A 22,915-nucleotide genomic window follows, 5' to 3' on the forward strand; every position below is an offset into this window, starting at 1 on the left:
GCTATGTCAGGATTTTACTCTTTTTTATTTTTAATGTTATTTTCATATGAGTTGAATCACCCACATGGAAACTTTTGACATGTCACAGTTGGCAGTACCATCTTCAATAAAACCTTGGCCCTTGGACCTGCAGTTCTACCTTTGCATTTGACCTCAGTTTTAAACAGAGCTGCATGGCAAGACAGGTGGCATTTCTCCTATAATGAGTCCAAGTATCTGTCTTAATTCATAAAAATCTGATAACATGCTTTCACTCACATCTGGAGCAGTGACATATGAAATGGACATAAGGCAATGAAATTTGCACACATATGAAGTCAAAGTCAGCCCCATTCTTTCAAAATCAAATACTGTGTATGTTGGCTGCATGTGAAAAATTTCACAGTTATTTATACCCGACCAATGCCACTGAAGACCTAATTCTGCTCCCAGTGGTGTTTCCAGCAATTTTGCAAAGGACTTTCTTTGGTAAAGAGAGGTAAAAGGAGAATGATAGGACACTTAAATACTAAATACCAAATATTAGAGTTAATTTTATTTCTATTAAAACTGATAATCTCTTTAAAAACACTTGAGATTCAACCAGTGCAAGGTATAAAAAAAGTTACAGGTGTTTTGGAGTTTCTTGTCTAAAGGAATGTATAACCTTTGAGATCATTATTCATAATGCTTTTAATGTCAGAGGTACTTTTGTTCTTTCTTATGGGATTATTGCTGGTCACCTTCCTGAGATTTGCAAGACCATGAAAGACAAGCACCGTAACTATTCCTCTAAAGCATCATATCACAAATTAATAATTTGGTCCTTTTCTAAATGGATCTCTCCCCACAATTACACTAAAACACAGTGATGGGTCACAAATTCCAGGGGGTCCAACTGGTCCTGGCATTCCTGGAGTGCCACGATCTCCATCTTTACCAGGCTGCCCACGCTCTCCAGGACGTCCTTCCTTACTCATGCCTGGTGGACCTTCAGGACCTTAATAACATACATGCAATAAAAATAAATAAAAGCATTACTATTAAAATGAAAAAGAACAAGTATGAACCCACGACACCCCTGCTCTTTGGTAAAATATGCAGATAAAGAAAACTTCATTTCCTGCAAAAGACACTTCTTGTTACAAACTGCTTATATATTTATATAAACAACATGATATCTTATAAAGTTTTTTTTAAATCCCATGAAAAACACTTTAAATAAAGATAGCTTTTAAAGGAGAATATGAAAATCTGCTTTAGTACACTATTCTACTTTATCATATTATCTGGTACCACATGGCAAGAATTAGTCCCTCTATTTCTATTTGTTTCTCTGCCTTTGGATGGGGCCCTAATATATCTTCTAAATGCCCAACTTTACATTTGGTATGCATACACTAATGTTATGAAGAATATTTTCCCTCATTAAGTAATCCTTAAAAGTCACATGATCATATCAGGGCTCAGTTTTCAGATATAGCTGACTTCAGGATCCATCTGTCATCAAACAGCGGTCTCAGATACCAATATCCTACAGGACCTGTCTTATATTAAATAATTATTATATGGCAATTTATAAGGTGCAAGTGATGCAAGTCACAGGCATTACCCTAAAATATATTTGGTAAGTAAAATGTGTGCAAAGTATGCAAGTTTTCCCAAATTACATCAACATTTTTTCTAAACCATACTGCAAAAAAGTTATTAGCATGCACTGAATCTGTACATCTGAACCATCCCTCACCTGGAGGTCCTGGGGGGCCTTGGATGCCAGGAACACCAACTCCTTGGCTGCCTTTTGCACCATTCTTCCCTGGCAGTCCTGTGAATTACCAAGCACACGCATATCTTTGCACATCAATTTCATCCAATGAAGTCAGAAATCAGCATCTGATAATATTTATTGAATTAAATATGTCATATTTCAAAAGCAAATAATGGGAAGCAAAACAACTCTTTTCTTGTAACCTGCACATTGTGACTGGGTTCTAAATTATGCTAATTTCTACTGAATTTAGAGCTGATGCAGCAACAGTTAAGCAGACAGCCACTATCAGCTGAGGGAATAGATGATAGGTAATTAAGCAATTTGCTGTCACCGCCTTCCTATCAGCAAAGTTTTTAATATGTTGTATAAAGGAGGTGTAAGTTTTTCAGCATAATCCCTGTGGAATACAGAATATATAGAAAAGGTTCCACAACACACAGTGCAGAATTAAATCTCCACCAAAGAAGTATTGTGAGAGTCAAAATATGAGCTCTCTTACATTAGTACAACCCTGTAAATTCACCTTCCTCATAGATACATTATCTGGTTTTCCAACGTTTATGGAATAACCAGAACTGCTAGTGTCAGCTCCAGAGGAAAACTGCATATTCTCCTAGTTGAGATTAAATTACGGAGGTACTACAGGCAATCAGCATTACATACAAAATTAATTTGGTGTGCTAGGTCACAGGTAGTAAGTCACAAAGAAAGTAAATATTTATCAACCATTTGTCTGCTTACCATTGGCACATTATTAGCTAGCTGTTATTTCATACAGCTTTCCTGTATGATCCTATTTTGATGCTACCAGTTACCAAATTCTGGACTCCACCCAGTCCCTTGCTCTAGTTCCAGACTATATATGCATACTTAACATAAAGTCTGCAAATACATCACAGACTTTGAAAAGCTCAATTGAAAGCTTGGACAGCTGAGTTACCTGAAAGCATAAACCTTAGCCTGCCTAAAAAGAATCCAGAATGTTTATAAAGAAATGAGCAAAAAGTCTTTTGAGATAAAGAGAACAAAAGGACAAAAAGTCAGGAAATCAAAGGAATATAAATATAGAAGTTGTTGGATGTCAAAAATCAGCACAGCTAGTAAGTAGCCAGTGAATAAATACTGTTCCTTAAAAAAGCAGAAACAAACAAGTTTGGAAGAAAAGAAATCAGAAGACATGGAAATACCTTGAAATCTATGTCTACCCATATTTGAGCTAAAAAAATAATCTAAATGCAGGTAGAAACATTTACATGAGACTAACTCTCTAAAAAGATGAGAACAAAGTTTATAGTAGGCTATAGTAGAACTGAACAATAACTATCTGGCTTTGTTCTTGTGTTCTCTCTCCTGTCACATGTTCCCTGAAGGTGGTGAAACATCCACACTGCTCCATAGTCACAATTCCTTTCAGCCAAGCAAGCCCAGCTATTCTCTTACTCCACCCTACATGAGTCCCATCCAAAATTAGAAGCAGAAACCCAAGATATAAAGGCCTTTAGCACCGTGCCCACACACACTGTACCTCTTGTCCCACGAGCCCCAGGGCGACCTGGCATGCCCATCAGCCCCGGAACGCCATCATTCCCTGGCAAGCCAGGAAACCCTCTTGGGCCTTCAGGGCCTCTTGGACCTGGTGGGCCTGGAAGTCCTGGGGGAGCACTTTGGGACTGACAATGGTTACAGTTTTGTAGTCTTCCACTCTGGAGAATGGCAGGCAACTGGGCTGGGAGAATTCAAACAAAAAATTGCTTAAAGTGTTGCAACAATAGAAGTATTGCCCGAACCACTAATACAAAATCTGTTCCCTCTCTTAAGAGAATATAATACCTTTAGGAAACAAGATGGTAAAGTATGGAACCTATGATGTGGAAATATAGTTCTACTATAGGAAAACAACAAAAAAATTGGCAATATGGAACTTGCTTTCAAAAAAGCGTTTCTGTAACTATCAGGAAACTTCTTTAGCACTTCAAACAAGGAAACAACAGTAAAGAAGCTCTCCAACTTACTTCTCAGTACATCTGAACACACCTGTCGAATAAACTCTTCTGAAAATTCTCGTGCCTGAATTGAACAGAGAACAGAGCATGCAATTCTTTCTGGTTTTTAAGGTACCCAAAATGAAAAGTCTGAAGTCCTATATATACAGGATACATACAGGTTTTCCATCTGATCCAGGTGGTCCTGGGGGTCCTCTATCTCCTGGCTGACCTCTGAGGCCAGGAGCTCCAATCAAACCCTGGATACCAGATTCTCCTTTTTGTCCACTGACGCCTCGAATGCCTGGATCTCCTTTCTCACCTTTCTGGATTGAAAAATCAATGAAAAGCCAATTATATGTTCACAGATCATTTGGAAGGTAGGCAGCACCATAGGTAGCACCAAACAAACATCTAAGAAACCTTTATTGAAGTTCTTCATAAAATTAATGTGATGCCAATGAAAATTAACTTTATATTGATGAGATGTATTTTGCTAAAATGCATTGAAGTTTTCAGATTCCTTAGCAGCTGTTTCAGATAAAATTACCAGAGAATTAGAAATAAATTACCTTTTCTTAATTTTCAAGACCCATTTTACTATTCATTATTAACACATGGAAGGAAGGGTTTTATTCACTTTTTCCTCAGAATCAGAAATCTTTTTTATAGTCTGTTAGAATCCTTAGAAAGCCAGAAAAATTGGATGTGAAATTCTGGCACCACCGAAGTTCCTGGAAACTTAAAGCCTTTTACCTTATATCTTCAGTGTATAAGACAAAGGAAAAAATAATTTTATTTCAGTTAGGGATTTTTTTGCTTCTTTTTTTTTCCATCTGATTGATAGTAACTGTAGTCTGTTTGCTTCACTGGAAAAGGTAAAAAATGCTGAAAAATATTTTTACATATCTTCACCAAAGCAATTGTTCCATGTATGGAATTACCTACTGCAATAGTTCATGTGGAACTCTTTCCCTGCTACGGAGCCAGCAAAACATCATTATGTGCCCAAGATTAAATTCAGCATACTACACTTGCTCCCTTATGAGTTTTTTCCTCCCTTGTTTGCACAGCTTCTGCATAACATTATCAGTTGCTGAAAAATTTTCTTTCTCCACTTCCAACTATTTTAGATGGAACTGTGAGAACAGGACTATTATATATGACGAACTTAATGAAGCAAATAATAGAAGTTTAAGAAATGCTCATGCATATGGTCTCAATAGACTTCCATTGAATTTTAAATATGGTATTTATATTACTTTGTAACATCTCCTATATTACTTATCAAGATTCTTCACACCAGAAAAATTCAAAGCTTCCTATCTTGGTCTATATTAGTAACAATGCCCAGAATTCTCTACATGAATTACTACAGGGCAACAAGCTTTAAATTCAGCGTCAGATTAACCAGTTTTATGAGCTAGGTTGTAAAATCAGACAGGTACTTCATGCTCTTAACAAAACAGAGAAATGAGACAAAATGTGACAGATGTCAGTCAAGTGCCTAAGAGTACTACTGGAAGGGTGGCCAGTTCAGGTGCATGACCTGAACAGCAGTCCACGCCTTCAAAAGTCATTCATTAACTCAGATACAACTTCTCCCAAAGTGGTAGTTGTAATTTATTTTCTTGATATTGTCATCTTGAATTTTGTAGTCACAGAAAAGGGATCCTCTCAGTTACCTCATGTAGATTTGTACTTGCTCGTTTCTAATACATAATTGCAGAGGTGTTTTTTTTCATTTAAACAGTCAAAAAGGCTCAGAGATAAGCACATGGTGCTTATGTAGCTATCTGTGGCTATACTAGAAACTGTATGTGCTGAGGTCTGAAATCACCTTGGGTTTATAGCTAGGAGAGGTTTTGTTTTGGTTCTTTTTAAATTTTAATTCCTTTTACCCCTATATATTTGGACTATATTTGCATAAAAGACTTGCAAGCTGAGCTATCTGAACTAAATGTTAGAGGGGCTAAAAGAAAAGGGGCTTAAGAACCAGAGAATACTGGGGAAATAGCATGTACTGTAGAACAACATTAGAGGCAAGAAGCCAGCATAAAAACACCAGGAGAAAATGTTGGAAGCATCAGCAGAACTGCCTGAAGAACTTGCCAAGAAACAACTGAAACTGTAGAGGGAAAATTTTCTGCAGTATATCTTGGTGTTTTAATGCTCAACCACATCCATGTGAAGCCTTGTTTGCTGACCCTTGCTATTGGCAAAGAAAAGCAAAGGAAGGAAAACAGCTCAGTGAGTGCTGAGACTCACAGGCTGAAGAAACTTATTAGAAATCAGAGTCTAACAAAAACCCTATTTTATAGAAATGGAAAATAAACTAATTTTGTAGGTTTGATAAGTAAACACAATGACATCATTATAGCTTAATACACATTAAGAAATTATTTAAATGAATTTCCAGTAGAAATATTTTATACTGAAGGAGACTAATTCAACAGCATACAAAGAATCTTTTACCAGTTTTGGCAATAATTTAGTAAAACACCTATAAGCCAAACTGCAACTGAAGAATTCCTAACAGAAGCATATGAAACAACTTATATGTTAAAATGGATAAAATAATTTCATTGTCAGAATGAAACTTCCACCTAATGTATCCAGCTATTGATATGCAACAATGCTTTAAGGAAAGAGGTTGAACAAACAACATCTAAATAAATTTGAAGAATGTGATTAATGGGAAAGTGTATACTCTGATTTTACAAAATATCAAAATAAATAAATAATAGCCAACAAAATTAATATTTTAAATACCAATTTTTAAACAACATGCAACACAACGATTCTTTTTCTTTAGTTATTTTCTTTGCTTATTTCCTCTATTCAACCAATCCCTTCTTTTTTTTGTTGGTTGGTTTCTTGGCTTTTCAATTCTCTTAAAGTATATGTTTGGATTTAATAATTTTTAATGAAATGTATATCTCATTCTGTCTCGTTATAACTAATACTTCTTTGATATTTTACAATTTTTCCCCTGTTGCTTATAGACATGTGAGTACAGATGACTAAACACACATTTTACAGATCACCTAATTTGCAGAAACAAATGGAGTAATTTTGTAACACTACATTTATCATTGCAAAAATACATACCTCTCCTTGTTCTCCACTCAATCCTTCTACTCCCTTTAAAAATAAGATGAAAAAGAAATTTAAAATGCAGGTTGAGCCAAATTACTTGAAATAAAAAATTAATAATTTTTGTCCTTTGTTTTCAGTAATCAATCACAAATAGTAATTTTTAAAGATTCTCTGCTATAGTACAAAAAACAAAGCTATATATAATGATAAAAAATTTATATCAGGGTGAATGAACAGTTCAGTATTACCTTTAATATCATGTACCTAGAGCATAAGTTGGGAATATATCACACCTATTATAAACATATAAACATAATCTAGATTTAAGAGACAAAATCTTATTCACTTTACAAAAGAAATAGCATGTGTCCTAGCAGAAGTAAACTCCTGATTCAAACTGTTTAATACTGTCTTACTAGGCAGAAAATAATTTCAGAGCCTTAGAAATACAGACTCCATGATAAGGCAGATTTTGCATGCTAGCAAATTATTTTGGTGTCGTTTCCACCAAGTGATTCAATGTTGTTACTGACTATTATGTCCCATGGCAAGATGGCAGTTCACTTTTCTGATTCACTCTTATGGACAAGGAAATCTGTAGGGTGTCTTGGAGTCTTGAGAATTCTTGGAAAGATCTTTTGCTGTCTACTAAATGACTGATTTTTTTGGTTCCTGACCAAACCAGATAAGCATGGGAAACAATTTTAGACTTAGTCTGTATTATTTTTTCAGCTTTCTCCAAAAAAAAGAAAGCAAGCAAACAGCAATTCAGTTGCATCATTCTATCTGGAAAAAAAAAGTTTTCTTTCACTATCACTTTGTTCTCCCATATGACTAAAATAATAAAGATATTAAAAATTGCCCATTATTTGCAAAAAAAAAAAAAACAAACCCAGAAAGTTTAAATTGTAAAATGTCGATCTAGGACATTATATTTGGTTAAGTCAATGATCCATCTTTTAATTTAAGCTATTTCTTTATTAAAAAATGTGGTCAGGTTTATAATGAACTATTTTCAACCTACATATCTCTGAGAGTTTTAACTAACATGCAGTCTAGATTCCCTTCCCAGAATCCCCAGGAACTGGGTCCATCTGGCTAGACAGGCAGCCGTATCAATGTCGTAATTCTGAAAAAAGCAACTGTGGCTTCCTTCCAAGTCTAGTTTTAGATACGTACCTCTGAAAAATACTTCTCTGTTTAGACACGACATAGATTATGCAGTTAACAAGTATTTATAAATAATAACAGCTATTTTCTGCAGAATAACAAGATTGCCAACTATGACACAATCAGAATACACTGGCCTAGAGTTAAAGAGAAACAATAGAATCTCACTGATTTACAGCTGAAACAGGAAACATCTGTAATTTATGAGCACAGAAGATGTCAATAATGACTCCCAGCATAGTCTAGGAGGTAATGAACTGTATGAAAGTGTAGCATAGTGCATGAAAATCTTACCATCTCAACTATCACTCTTATAACCTTTATAGAAATGCCACTATTTGCTGTTATCTGTATTTTATATTACTTGTAACTATTTTATAAAAATATTCTATAATTAAGGCTTTACAATAAAAGAAATGCACTTATGGTCTGTTTCTCAAGATATCACAGAACACAGAAACATGTAGGTTGGAAGTGACCTCCTTGGATTCAACTTCCTTTGCAGAACAGATGCAGCTTGATCAATTCAACATGCTGTCCAGACAGGTTTTGCCACAATATCTATGAACAACCTGCTCCAGTGTTTGACCACCCTCAAAGCAAAATGTTTTTCCTGTATATCAAGTTCCTGTGTTCCAATTCATGTGCATTTCCTCTCCTCCTTCAAGCATGCACAGCTGAGAGAAGTGTTGCTCCATCTTCTCTGTATGTTATAGTTGTTATTTTAAAAATACTAAGAGTGTTTAAGAGGCAACTTATATAACTATGTTATCATGTTGTACATAAATATATTTCACCTCATGCAAAGGCCTATATGTGTTGATGGAAGAAGTGTTAAGAAACAAATATGAATCAAGGCCTCAAGCTAGGATCACTACGGCTCTCTTGAAGTAGGATGACTATTGTAACAGTACCTGTAAGCCTGGATTTCCTTGTCTTCCTTTTTCTCCTTTCAGTCCCTTCAGAAAAGAAGCATATTTTATAAAATATAGATTTATCTGGCACATGTAGTTAAATTATCAAAAAAAAACCCACATGGAGCTAAATACTAAAAACTCATTCTAAACCAGGACAAATCAACCTGAAAAGTCACTCTTCAAAGAGATCAGAGCAGAAACTGTGAAGAACAAAATTTCTACTCTGAACACAGAGGAACCAAGCCAGGATCCAAGTAATGACAGAATATTTTCCTTTTCTTGTAGGTATTTCCATGATTTTAGATAGCAAAGAGGAAAATCCCACATGCTAATAGTAAAGTAGGTAGGCAGAGACCAGGGGGAGTTACTTTGACTGTGTTTCTGTGTTCCTACAGGCAGGGACAGAATGCATCCTGTGACAGGGATATTCCTCCTCCAGGGCAGCAGCACAACCTGCACCCTCTGCCTGCACCATTGCTAGAAGCACACAGCTCTACACCAAATGTCAACAGCCTTCTCAGGCCCCCAGAAATGCAGAAGATTTCCTTGAAGGAGAATTACTGCTGCCATTCAAGTTAACCTTTTGTGGAGTTTAATCTTAAAAAAACCCTGTCTGAATTAATACCTAAGACTTGTATAAATAGCAATGCCAGATGATTTCATTAGAAACAAAGTTGATATACCTGGATACCAGTGTCACCTTGGTTTCCTTTCTCCCCCTGTAAAATTTTAGAAGAAAGGTCTCCATTTAAACATGAGTCACCTCTAAAACATGTAGTCTGTGCTTTAATTTAACACAGTAATTACAAAAGAAACAGCTATCTTTTTCTTATACTGAAAGAAAACAAATCATTTCATCCTTATGTACACAAAAAAAGTCAGAAAGCTATACTAAGAAAGGACTTTGTCATTAAAACAACTATCAAAAAGAAAGTGGATGCTCACATACCAAGTAAAAAACTAAAAAATACAACATCATGAGGTGGCAAGTCCAGCAGGATTTCATCTACTCAGTGTATGGAGTGGAGAGGATGGGGGCAGGAAGGGAGGCAATGTTTCTTATGGGTTAAGTTTTAGGTGAATGCATCACTGCATGCATAAGTTATGCAAAACAATAAAGTATTTTTTCACCACAAACACCTCTATATTTAAATTAAATCAAAATATTTAAGGACTAAGCTCCATTTTGATTCACTTTTTTTGCCTCAAAATGTTTGACGTTAATAATAATGATGGGATTGGCAAATGGTGCTTAGAAGTCCGGTATGTAGTTTTATCAACTTGTCTGAAGACCATCTAATTGACATTGGAGAGAAACAGGCAGTGTGTGAAAACTATTCACTCTCATTAACAACAGAGGGACAAAATATGTACACTGAAAATGTGGCCATCTCTCTTCATTAACTGAAAAGGACACTTAAAGTTATGGGAGGTGGCTCTTACTCTAACTCTGACATCTTATATTTAAATAGACATAAATCAAAATGCTGATCCACGAACATAGCTTTCTTGTAAGAGCCACAATTTTGTGTGTTTGGTTGTTTTTGGTTTTTTTGGTTTTTTTTTCTGGGAGGGGGCAGTGAAAAATAAAAGAATATTTGGTTAAATGTGAACAGTGGTGAAGAGGAGACTTTTGCCATGGCAAATATTTACCTGATTGAAAATCCAGAACATAAAAAGACATTTATGCCACCTGTAGTATTTTGTTGCATTGTACTTGAAAATAAAATATTCTGTTGTTTCAAGTTTTGAAATCATCTATAGCTGAAAGGCTTCAATTTTACTGCCAGATGCCCAAACTGTGCTTTTCTTCCTGAATAATTCCAGCGTGTCATTGGACTTGTAACTCCAGCTAACTTGCATCTTCATATAAAATAAATGACCTTTTCAAAGGCTTCTTCAGTTTAAAATTTAGAGAAGTTCCATAAATTTTAACAAAATCATCTTTCATAAAATACTGTCTTAGTACATGAGCCTTACATAACCCTGAGATATTGAATTGAATATATAGTGATAATGAAACTAATTAAACTATTATTATAACACTGAATCCATGCTCTAGTCAATGTAAGGCATGTCCATATATGTGTCTACTGACATGTGAAGTACTCCAGTATATGAAACACATGTAAATGATGCTGGCATATATGACACTGGACATACAGAAACATGTGCCTTCTGGACCAGATGATGAACTCTCTAGGAATACTTCTGCATGAGGTTTTCATAAAACTTTAATTATAACACCACCCTTCTATCTTACTGTCTCTTTATCCTTCAACCTTTCTCTTCTTATGAAAGTGAAATGCCCGATTTAATTCTATTTCTCTAATGCCCTATTGGGTCTGGCTGAGAAGGAGTTAATTTTGTCCATTGCATCCCTCATGGTGCTGGGCTTTGCAACGGTGGCTAGAAAGGTGTTGATAACACACCAGTGCTTTGGGTATTGCTGAGCAGAGCTTCCTGAAACATCAAGGCTCTCTCTCCAAATCCCTGCCTTTTCCTGTAAGCTAGGGCCCGGCAAGATCTTGGGTGGAGACACAAATTCAGGCTAGGTGGAGAAGGAATTGAGAGTAGCCCTGCAGAGAAGGAATTGCTCTTGTTGATGGATGAGAAACTTAACATGACCTGGCAATATGTACTTCCAGCACAGAAAGCCAACTGCATCCTGGGCTGTATCAAAAGCAGTGTGGCCAGCAGGGCAAGGGATGCAACTCTTCCCCCTCCACTCCACTCCCCTGAGACTCCATCTGTGTCCAGCTCCAGGGCCTCCAACATAAGAAGGACATGGATCTGCTGGATGAAGTCCAGCAGAGGGCCATGAAGACGACTAGACAACTGGAGCATCCCTCTCATGAAGACAGACTGATAGAGCTGGGGTTGCTCAGCCCAGAGAAGAGAGGGCTCTGGAGAGACCTTAGAGCAGCCTTCCAGCACCTAAAAGGGACTTAGAAGAGAGCTGGAGAGGTACTTTTCACAAGGGGCTGTAATGACAGGACAAGAGGGAATGGCTTCAAACTGGAACTAGGTTTATTAGGATAAAATTCCTTATTTTGAAGGTGGTGAGGCACTGAGACAGGTTGCTTACAGAAGGTGTGGATACCTCCTCCCTATAGGTGTTCAAGGCCAAGTTGGATGTGGCTTTGAGCCACCTCATCCAGTGGAAGGAAGTGTCCCTGCCCATGACATGGGGATTGGAACTAGATGATCTTTAAGACACAACCATTCTATGGTTCTATGACATAGCCAGGGCAGATGACCTAAACTGAAAGGGATATTCCATACCATAAGATGTCTGCTCATAATAAAAACTAAAGAAAAGGGGAAGGAGACGAAATTGTATTATTGTGACATCTGTCTTCCAAACCTGTATGTGTACTGAAGTCCTGCTTGCCGGGAATGGCTGGGACAACACATACTGGTAGGAAGCAGAGAATAAATACTCCATTTTACTTTGCTTCCACACAGGGCCTTTCCTTTTGCTTTATTAAAGTGCCTTTATATTGACCCATGAGCTTTCTCCCATCTTATTTTCTTGATTTTTTCCCTGCCCTGCTTAAGAGGAGAGTGATGGAGCAGCTTGGTGGGCACCTGACATTCATCCATTGTCAACCCACCAGAAATGCCTTCACATCAAGGGCTTTATCCTTCAGAAGAAGATTTTCAGGACGGACATATTATTGTTTTAAATGTGTCCAACTGTTATCTAATAATAATGATATAATTAGAGAAAGGATTTTGTAAAATAATGATCACTTATAAGAAAGCACTTCCAAAAAAGATGCAATTAATGTAAAACTGGGAAAAAATACTTACCTTTAATCCCTGAGTACCAGGAATGCCTGGGTAGCCTGGTTCACCTGGAGCCCCTGGTACTCCTAGATCTCCCTGAGTAATACAATAGCTTTGTGTCAGTGATGTGCTGTGTGTAAAAACACACATTGCATGATTCTCAAGGCCACAGGATACACTTTGGCTATGATATTTTGACATTTTACAACTGAAGATCATTGAAATGTCTGAAGGAGTTTTGAAGGGATGGTGAATATAGAGAAGCCACATTCAGTATCTGTTTTTATTCTCTTTTAATACAGTTGATGTTTCAAAATTACACGAAAAATACTACCTCGAGTAACAACAATGTTTGCAGGTTTGAGCTTAATGAGCATCTGATTTTCAAAGCCTAAAATCTAGTATAAAATTAGTAGAACTCATCAAATGGATTCTGATGCAATGTAATGTTAACTAATATTTTACTCTGAAACCAACTGCCTTATAATTAACATGGGGAAATAATGGAAAATTAGTACATCATGAAGAAGTAAATGAATCCCTTCTTTAACTAGAACACTGCCAGAATCATATTTACCTTGGTTCCTGATGATCCTGGTTTCCCCTGTATTCCTGGTTCACCTTTATCACCCTATATAACAATGTGGGGGATTCATCATTATGTTTTGTCACATGTGATATGTCTAGCAAACATAAACAGACACTTCAGAGAAACTGACTCTTAAAAACGGGCCCAGGTACAGACTGAAAGGCTGAAGTTCTTCTCCATTACAGGTAGCCTGAAGGTTTAACTTTCTCTCAGGAAAGATGAGATAAAACCAATGACAAAACCTGATCTGCCAACTTTTGCATACCTGTCCCATCTCCACCTGCCTCATTTGCCTCACACAGTCACACCAAGTTTGTGTGTACTAACCTCGCATTTCCATCATCTTATTTAATTGTCTCAGTCAAAATACTTATTTATGTTCTGGCTTTTATCACAGCCTATGGAATTAGACATATATTCAGCACGAGGATTTGCATTCAATCTAAGAATTATTGACTACATCATGATGGACTTCTGTAAGAGTGAGTTTATTAAGAGTGATTCTCTAAGAAACAGCTTATATTCTAAGTGAGATAAATATACAAAATAAAAGCATTTTTCACATAAAAAAATGCAGCTAATTAACCTTTCAGTTGTATCAAGGGTATTCAACCTTATTGACCATAGAAAACATTCATACTTTAAAAATGATACTATCAGTATACAATTATAAATAAATGCATGTGCACTTTTGGATGTAGATTAATGTACGGGGGAAAGGGATCTAAATGTAAATGCAAAGTTAGGGAAATGGATTCTGTATTCCTAAATATTCTCTAGGACATACAATTCAATACTTACAATTTAATCCAAAACTCATTTTGGATTAAATAAAAAATACACTAACCAATCTTAATTTGTAGTATTTATTTTAGCTTTTGAGAACATTGGTAAAATTAGTTCTTGCTGTAGCTGCAGTGCAATCAATAAAGTTACATCTGAAATAAGTTTGGCTCCTTGGGTGGAAGAAACAGCACATCATATTATTGAACATAATTAAAATATAAATAAATGTAACATGGGAAAGTTCAGATGTATATTGAGAATTATCTGGTTTCCAGCATTGCAGAATATTTTCCAGGACTGTGAAGCTGAAACAAAGTCTGACCATTTCTACAACTGCTAAAAACCTCACGGGATGACAGGTGCCATTTACTGAGTTATATTAATCCCTCTTAAGACTGAGCTATCATAAAAGGTAACACAGGGAAAATCATACAGCTGCTCACCAACATTCAATACACAAAAAAATGAGCTACAAAATCCTGGCACTGCCCAGATGAAATTTGCATACAAAGCAGTCATTTATCGAGGTCACAAGCAAATTAAGTCAAACACTTACCTTAGGCCCAGGAGCTCCAGGTAGACCAAGTGAACCTTCTGGTCCCATCAAACCCTATTTATTTATGAAAAAGAGAAAGATGTTTCTGTACTAAAACAGAGGAATAATGAGCTTGGTATTGTATTAGTAGTATCATTATTTCTTCAGCGAATTAAACAGTAAAATGCAATGTCTTTTATCTTATTACTATACAGGCTACAGTTTTAATACAGTACAATGGAATATTTAGACCTTCTATGGTCTGAATGACCACAGTACACCTTCTAATGAAGGGCTACTGTTCAATAGAAAAAAATCATACAGGAGAAATGAACAGGCTGTCATGGAATACTCCTGAGAGAAAAATTCTTCAACTCAAGACCCAGTCTGTAATGCATCCTTAGTCATAACTGAAAGTGACACAAGTTTCTTGGGTTCTGATAAGGGTTTCCAAAACCAACAGAAGTATTTGTGGCATTTCATAATTCTCTTTCTCCTTTCTGACTGTGTGTGTCCATCAAAGGTTGTCATAACTTGACCCATTGTGCAAATTCCAAAACAACCTCTTGGACTCCACAAATGGAATTATGTTCATAAAGGCATGTTTAGCTGCCTGTTTCCTACCTAAAATAAGAGCTAAAGAGTACTAAATCATCAAACGGCTGACTTCCTTAATTTCTGTTTAAAGCTAGTCTCAAGTATACATTAGAAAAGAAATCCTTCTTTGAAATCATACTTTCCAGGAAGGAATTCCCATTAATCACATTTTCCACATCTGGTGTTAACAATTCTCTATTTCACCACTTCATCTCACTTCACTTTTAGTCTAGAACAGCATGCATCAATAAAATCAATATATGACTATTGTTATACTTGGACTTGCTTAAATATTGTGAAATACAATCTGCAATAAGAGCAGCATAAAATAAAGGCATAATGATACAGAAAGTCAAACAATTAAGTAAGGCCTAGAAATCTAACTTGTAAGAGATTAAATTTTATCAATTATTCCAACTGATAATATTTTCAAAATTCACTGTTATTGCTGTTATTTAATCTTTGCTTTCATATAAATTTTAAAAAAAATCACCTTCTATTTAGTAATAAATGTTAGGAACAATTCACTCCCATGACATTATCTCAGACTTTTTCCAAAAGTCACGTCTAATCAAAACCAGATATAATTTCTCATACAGATAACAACGCAGCTTTGCAAAAAAAATTAAACTTTATTTGTTTAAAACTAAACTAAAACTTAAAGAGTGTCCTTGTTTCCACAATAGAAGAGAAAATTCAGAATATCTAAAGCAAGAAGTAATTCTCTGTAGCCATTGTTTTCAGAATTTCATCAGTTTTCTGGTATTTTACCTGTGCTTTATTATTAACCAAAGATTAATACAAATTAACCACAGATTAATTCATGTTTCTTGCCTGCTTTATGATAAGAAAAGACTGGTCACCAAAACTTTCCATCAATAAATATAGCAACTTATTCTTTAGGCCATAGACAACATCATTTCTAGTGAAATCCACATCAGTCTTTGGGTTAAGAAGAGGCATATGCTCACAAAAAATGTCCCTCATTTGTTTTATCTTATACAAAGCAGAAATACTATAAGTACAGAATAGCTTCTTTTTTTTTTTTTTAAGTTAAACCAGCTATGTATCCACATTGACCTGCAAACACACACCAGGGAAGGCAAGTGAGAAAATACTTTTAGTATAATTAAAGGTCAAGAATACATCTGCAGGAAAAGGAGAAAATAAAGTCCATTTTTCCTGGTTTCCTTTCTTACACTTTCATTACTAGGCCATATTTGATTTGTTTTGTTTAAAAAATTACATGGAAACTACTAAATGAAATCAGCACGCTGCAAGAAGGAAACTTTCAGATGCAAAGCTTTCAGATGCAAGCTTGTGAACGTAATCTAAAAACTATAAAAAATTAGAGGAGAAGAGAATGTCCTGAACAAAAATGTAGAACAAGGACATAAAATATGGCATTATTATCCTGTTTTGCAGAGCTGACATTATATGTCAGGTAAATTAATAAATTGCTGGTGTTGGCAATGGAATAGGGATAGTGATTACTGAAGAAGAGCTTGTTACTGAAAAACTTTCCCAAGCTATTAATAGACCATCCACAAGCTTTCCATCTGTGTTTTCTGGAACAAACATATTCAGCGTGACTAATACAAGGAAAATCTCACTATCTTTTCTGGTTTAAATTCCCTAATGCCATATAATATATTCACATATTCCATGCATCAATCTCCTACTTAATTTATCAGGTGACAAAAAGAAATACATTAAATGAATTGACAGGAAAGAGAAATAAATTATTTTCAAGTGTATCATGAACCAGATGTTATTTATCTAAATAAAATTCGAAGAAAATATGGTAGGTGAGTGAAATAAATATGAGCACTTTGGAATCCCACAAGGCTTTACTGGAGTTGATGATATAGCCTTCCCTCTAGCGCTTTGCTCGAATTTGCTCAGAAAGAAATGGAGAAAGAAATTCCAGTAACAGGCAATAAAAATAGTTAGGAGGTACAGGTTAGAGAACAAATGTTTATGTGTTAACTAAGAGTAGGGACATTTAAACTTCCAGTTCAGGCAGTGTTTCATCCAAATTTGTTCTGGACAACTGCAATAACTGATTGTCAAGGAGATCTACTTTTTCCAGAGATCTTTAGGAGGTAGCTGGAAAAGTCCTCAAAGTTAATGAAAAGAAAATTAACCAGTGTACTCTATATAAAAAAGGCATTCTCACAGCTGTAATGTAGTGATTGTGCCTGTGGTAGTCAGGAAAGGAAGAGGTGCTGTTTGGATGTGGGATAAGTATACTGTGTAGGAAATTCAAAATGTACTGGATGCCAAAGTAGCCCAGAATTTTTAGAATTCCAAACTAATTACAATTTCTGTCTCCAACAAAAACTACATCAGTTTTAGAGAAGAGAAGAGAAGAGAAGAGAAGAGAAGAGAAGAGAAGAGAAGAGAAGAGAAGAGAAGAGAAGAGAAGAGAAGAGAAGAGAAGAGAAGAGAAGAGAAGAGAAGAGAAGAGAAGAGAAGAGAAGAGAAGCCATACCATGAGCAAGACCCAGCACACCAGTATATAAATGATGCTTAGGTTAGTAGCTATTTTCATACCCAGATGGCTGATTTGGCATGCAGTGACATGTAATTACACAGGACTGCACATACCAATGTGGTCAAACATATGTGTTGCTAACCTCCATCCAAACAAGGATTCTCTTCAGAACAGGGAATACTGCACTGGGATGTAAGCCCAAGTAATTTTGGTTTCAGGTCTGACCTTACACACTCTAGAAGATGGTAACCTTAGCTAGGATGTTAAAGAGATTCATCAAGAAAGACAGAGGATTAAAAGGTCCACACTGACATCCTTGGCATCCTCTTCCTTCAAGGTTCCTCTCATCCAACCACGTGAGGCACAAGCCACCATAACAGCCCGGCAGTCAGTGGAAGTAGGAAAGAATGGTCCCTGAAAAGATTATTCCTGCCATGCATGGAAAGATTGCTATTAAGATGGTCTTAACAGTGTGACAGTACTGATGACTGAGAAATTAATATCAAGGCCCTTTTAGAGAACCACTGAGTATTCTGTATTTGTCCTTGAAGATATAAATATGTGCTACATCTACTTTTAACACTACAAAGGGACATCAGAACCCCCTTTGTCTATTAAAATGGATGAAATCCAGCCTGACTACTGTACCTCCAGGAGAAGTTCACTGATGAAGATTATAATAGGGAAAGACCTCAAAAAATGACAGGAGAGATCAATCGTGAGACAGACAAGTTATTAAACTGAAAAATATAGTCTCTTAACAACATTCAGAATCCAAGAACTTATAAAAACATAAACTTACCTCTTGTCAAAATATTCAGAAGCTTAAAGTAATGGCAAGGGTAACAAAGAAACAACAGTTCACAGCTTTCAGCCAGGATTTCCATGCTGCTAATATGTCATTGAGCTAAAAACTTACGTTTACCATAGCCTTGTCTTTCCAACCTGCAAATGCTAGTTTGCTCCTGTATTTACCGCTGCATGTTTGTTTATGACAAGCATAGAATGGCACCACAGTTATTTGTCACAGCAACACAATTTTGAAACTTACAGTATCTCCTGGTGACCCTTTTGCTCCTGGTTGACCTGGCGGTCCAATTTCACCCTGTATTTTTTACATAAAGAGAAAAATTCTATGACTAATGTATTATATTTAACATTTTTAATATATTCTTTAACTATGAAGATTTAATTAGTTAAGATTGTTTCTCAGTGTACTAGGAAATGAGCATGGTTTCTTTTGAACTATTCATTCCTTCTGGAGTAGTTGAAGTAAAACCTAGTAAGAGATTTTAAACATGCCATGAATTGTCTCCATTCTTTTGCAGCATGATTTGATGTTATAAATCCCCACTACGAAAACTCTTCTCTAAGCCTGAACCCTTAGTTTGGAAAGGGTATATATAGTATATGTTTTAACTGTGTTTTCAACGGCTAATATTACCTTTTGTCCTTTTTCTCCTTGATTTCCAGGAATTCCAGGAATTCCCTGAGAAGGAAAAAGAAAACCTTTTAAATATAGGGAATAATTTCACCAGAAATTTTTTAGCATTTGCCTAAGAGATTTGGGCTCAAAATATGGGCAAGGACAAACAAAACAAAACAGAACAGAACAGAACAAAACAAACAACAACAAAAATTAAAAAAAAAAAAAAAAAAAAAACCAAAAAAAAAACCAAAAAAAAACACAAACCAAAAAAAACCAAAAAAAGCCAACGACAAAAAAACCCCAAGAATAAAAAATCCCTCAGAGGACCAAAAACACATAGTAGAGAGAGCTTCAGCTGGAACCATGCAGACTGCTCTAGAGATACAGTGAAACACTAATGTTGAATTGTTCCCCACTGCTTTTGTTGCAGTAGTCCATGTCTACTGCTCAGCAGGCTCATATGCTCTTGCTTGCCCCAAAACCCTGACTGACACATGGAAAGGAACCACTTTACACTATCCATAAGATTTCCCACATAAGTTAAAGCAAAAGCCCTGGTCAACGGGATCATCAGCATGACAGCTCATATTATCTAAAATACAGCGACTTTAAAGAGACAGATACAGTTTTACTTGATGAATACTAGCTTCCACCTTCATAAACTCTAGAAGATCTCTGCCATTTCCTCAGCATCATTGCTCATTCAGCTCCACAGTATATCTCACATTTTTCTAACAGTGATCATTTAATTGAACATGATTCAGGTTCAAACAGACCTCTGTATATGCCTAATGCAGAAGTCTATATTCAGTTAGTCGATTTTTTTCTCTCAAGTAAAAACTATTCATTCAAATTTTTTGGACAATGTTTGTACTTGTACCATAACTAGTCTGCAGCAAGAATTTGGCTTACAGACTTTACATTTTAATCTAATATTGAAAATAACATGTTGCAGTGAAGACAAGACAACTGTTCTAGACACCGCTGAAACAAATGTATTCTATGGGAAAACATAACATGAATGTAACAGCCATAACCTAATAGTTTCCATATGAATTACATCTGTGCAAAAGATAGTCCCATTGTTTTGCAGTTTACACCCACTTTTAGTAAATAATGACCCCACAAAGTAGAAACAGTACATTGGTCAATGGCAAATGAGTTAACAATTACATCCAGAGCATTTTACAGACCATCAAAAATCTGAGGTACCTATCATTAAAGGATCAAATAATGCAATAAAAATAACTTGAAAATAATGCCTCATACTGAGACTTCCAATCACATTATGTTATATAACTCTTCTTAAACTTTTGTCCCAAAAAACCTTCTTAGATCTTTTGCACAAATAAAGAGATGGGAAATAGGGCATGTTTGTCACCACATTTAGAAATTTCCAGACCCATTGGTGAGTTCTCAATATAATTATTTAATATAATTATAATATTTAAAACTGTAAGGTTTTTTTCTGTAGCTGTAAAATATAAAACTAAATTATGAGTATCTGTATCTGTAATGTAAGCCAGAATTTAATATATGCTGGAAAACATCCCACTAGGCAGCAACCTTCTTGTCCTGAATGTACCAGAGACTTCCAGTTACATTTCTGGGCAATTTGGAGGGCTCAGAGAAGACAGTTCCACACACTTACCCAACACAACATATGATTTACCATGATATGAGCATGCCTAGAAGAAACACAATGTCCTGCTGAGCTGCGCTGACCTTTCTTGGCTAAAATAAATTGCTGGTACACAACATTTAATTTTATATCAGTGACAAAGAAAGATGAAACTCCAAGAACAACAACTGTAAAACTAAGTCATATTTCCTTCCCCACCACACACCTTTTTTTCCCTTTCTGACTGATTCTGCACCACTGAGGTATGTCGAAATTAGACCCTTATGTCAGTGAGAGCTGGTCTAAACCATTAAAATTCTCTTATGGTTCATTAACATTCACTCAGCTAAGAATGAATAAATCACTTATGCTGATGTGAGTGATTTTCAGAGTGCATGAGGTAGAGATTTTCAGTTACTCTCCGCATGTAGACTGGCACAAAAGGAGAATGAAGTAGCTAATTTGGTCATAAAGAATGAGTATTTCCCACGAGGTACTCTTCTGTGTAGCTTCTATAGTTAAGTAATTACAAGGACTAATTTCTGTAGAATCAGCTCCAGAATACCTAAAAAATGAAAACTGATTGTTTTGTGATTATCTGTCCCAAACTATTCCTTCCATTTACATGGATAATCTCTGATTATGCCAATTCGAAGTATTTGCACTTTCTCAGAAGACAAGGTTAAAAGGTAGTTTAGATATCAAGAGTTTCTTACCTAACTTCTAAATTAAAAGCCAAATCAAGCTTTGGAAATGTGTCTTGTTCCCAAACAGAGATTTCATTCACAATACAAATGCTTAGAATCTGAGCATCTTTTTTTTTTTCTTTTTTTTTTTTTAGTTCCATAGACATTTTGAATAAGAAGTTATGTTTAATAAGATGACAACATTAAGCTGTCAAAGAAACCCTACTTTAATTATCAAAAAATGCATTCTAACTTTAAAATATGAGGCAAAGCAATTAGTTTTACTCTATTTGTAAGACAAAAAATTATTTTTGAAGAGTATATTGCAACTAAAACTATAACAAATGCCTGTGTTTAATCAAAACTTAATATGAAACACATTTATCACGCAATTTTTCTGCCACTAAGGGAAAAACAATGTTTGGAACTGCTACAAATGGGAAAACTGCCACCCACTGGGAGTAATAGAATCAATGCTGTGGAATAGTTCATGATTCACTGGCCTATAGAAAAATAAACCCTGCCTTTGGGGATGTCCTTTGCAAAGCTATCGAGCACATTTTGTTTATATAAAATATGAAAAGGAGTTGTAATTCTAAAGTTTCTTTTTCCTTGCCTTTACAGAAAATGTATGTTAAATGGTTTGTATATATCACATATGCAGATATAATAGCAATAGAAAGTAGCAATACATTTCTAGCCAGAATATCTGAAAATCAAACAATCTACTGTCCTTTACTGATTTCTATCGTTGTGTGAGTTGGAGAATTTCTATACTTTGAATCGGTTAATGTGTTCCCCTTTTTCTTTTACATCAAACTTCATGAAAGGTTTATTCAGTATTTCTTCATATTTTAAAATTAAGTTAATTGCAAGTACTGCCTCAGTTCTTTCAACATCATCAATCTGACTTCATCAATTACCTTCACTTCATTCCAAAGCCTGCCTCCTTTTTCTGAAATTTTCCATTAAATGAGAAGTCTTCCATTACCCCATAAAAGCCTGTAATATTATTCATTATTTTAGCCTTTATCAGCAAGTGCAATAATCACATTAAATGTAAAGCCAGCAAGATAGTCTAGCAAATCTAATTCTTGGGTTTAAAGTCATGTTTATTCTAAAAATTCTCAACTGCAGTTTTATCACACACAGCTGAGTTTGTGCCTAAAAACTAATGGCACCGTGTATATGTCTGGCAGCTAACTAAGATTTTTGGAGACTGGGTAAGGACTGCTGTCCTTATTCTTTATTCAGCCTCTGTTACTTGTTTAATCATTTATCTTCTACTTTATTTCAACTATGTGTACCCAGAAGTCTGTCAGCCTTCTAAGGGCTGGTTAGGCCTGGGGAGGCTTTGCAGGGTAATCCCAGGACCTAAAGTGACACTTGAATGCCATGTAGATAATTGAAATAATCTCTAGTGTCACTGATGGTGCTGTGGGATAGCAGAGCTACCCTTTGAAAA

At 35.6% G+C, this 22,915-nt stretch overlaps 1 protein-coding gene across 2 annotated transcripts in view; it reads right to left on the reverse strand.

Annotated features, from left to right (window-relative positions):
• Positions 1 to 721: 721 nt before the first annotated feature.
• COL21A1 (collagen type XXI alpha 1 chain) overlaps positions 722 to 22,915 on the reverse strand; it is an 89,070-nt gene continuing 66,876 nt past the window's right edge. For both annotated transcript variants that reach the window (XM_030946179.1, XM_030946180.1), the window contains exons 18-30: positions 19,159 to 19,203; positions 18,766 to 18,819; positions 14,642 to 14,695; positions 13,288 to 13,341; positions 12,735 to 12,806; positions 9,602 to 9,637; positions 8,916 to 8,960; positions 6,844 to 6,876; positions 3,912 to 4,058; positions 3,763 to 3,817; positions 3,276 to 3,476; positions 1,727 to 1,804; positions 722 to 979 (exon numbers count right to left, since the gene is read on the reverse strand). In XM_030946179.1, the coding sequence (XP_030802039.1) occupies positions 792 to 979; positions 1,727 to 1,804; positions 3,276 to 3,476; positions 3,763 to 3,817; positions 3,912 to 4,058; positions 6,844 to 6,876; positions 8,916 to 8,960; positions 9,602 to 9,637; positions 12,735 to 12,806; positions 13,288 to 13,341; positions 14,642 to 14,695; positions 18,766 to 18,819; positions 19,159 to 19,203 (1,062 nt within the window). In that variant the 3' untranslated portion in view covers positions 722 to 791. The remainder of the gene's footprint in view (positions 980 to 1,726; positions 1,805 to 3,275; positions 3,477 to 3,762; positions 3,818 to 3,911; positions 4,059 to 6,843; positions 6,877 to 8,915; positions 8,961 to 9,601; positions 9,638 to 12,734; positions 12,807 to 13,287; positions 13,342 to 14,641; positions 14,696 to 18,765; positions 18,820 to 19,158; positions 19,204 to 22,915) is intronic.

Source organism: Camarhynchus parvulus, chromosome 3 (assembly GCF_901933205.1).
Source record: "Camarhynchus parvulus chromosome 3, STF_HiC, whole genome shotgun sequence".
Taxonomy (NCBI): Eukaryota; Metazoa; Chordata; class Aves; order Passeriformes; family Thraupidae; genus Camarhynchus; species Camarhynchus parvulus.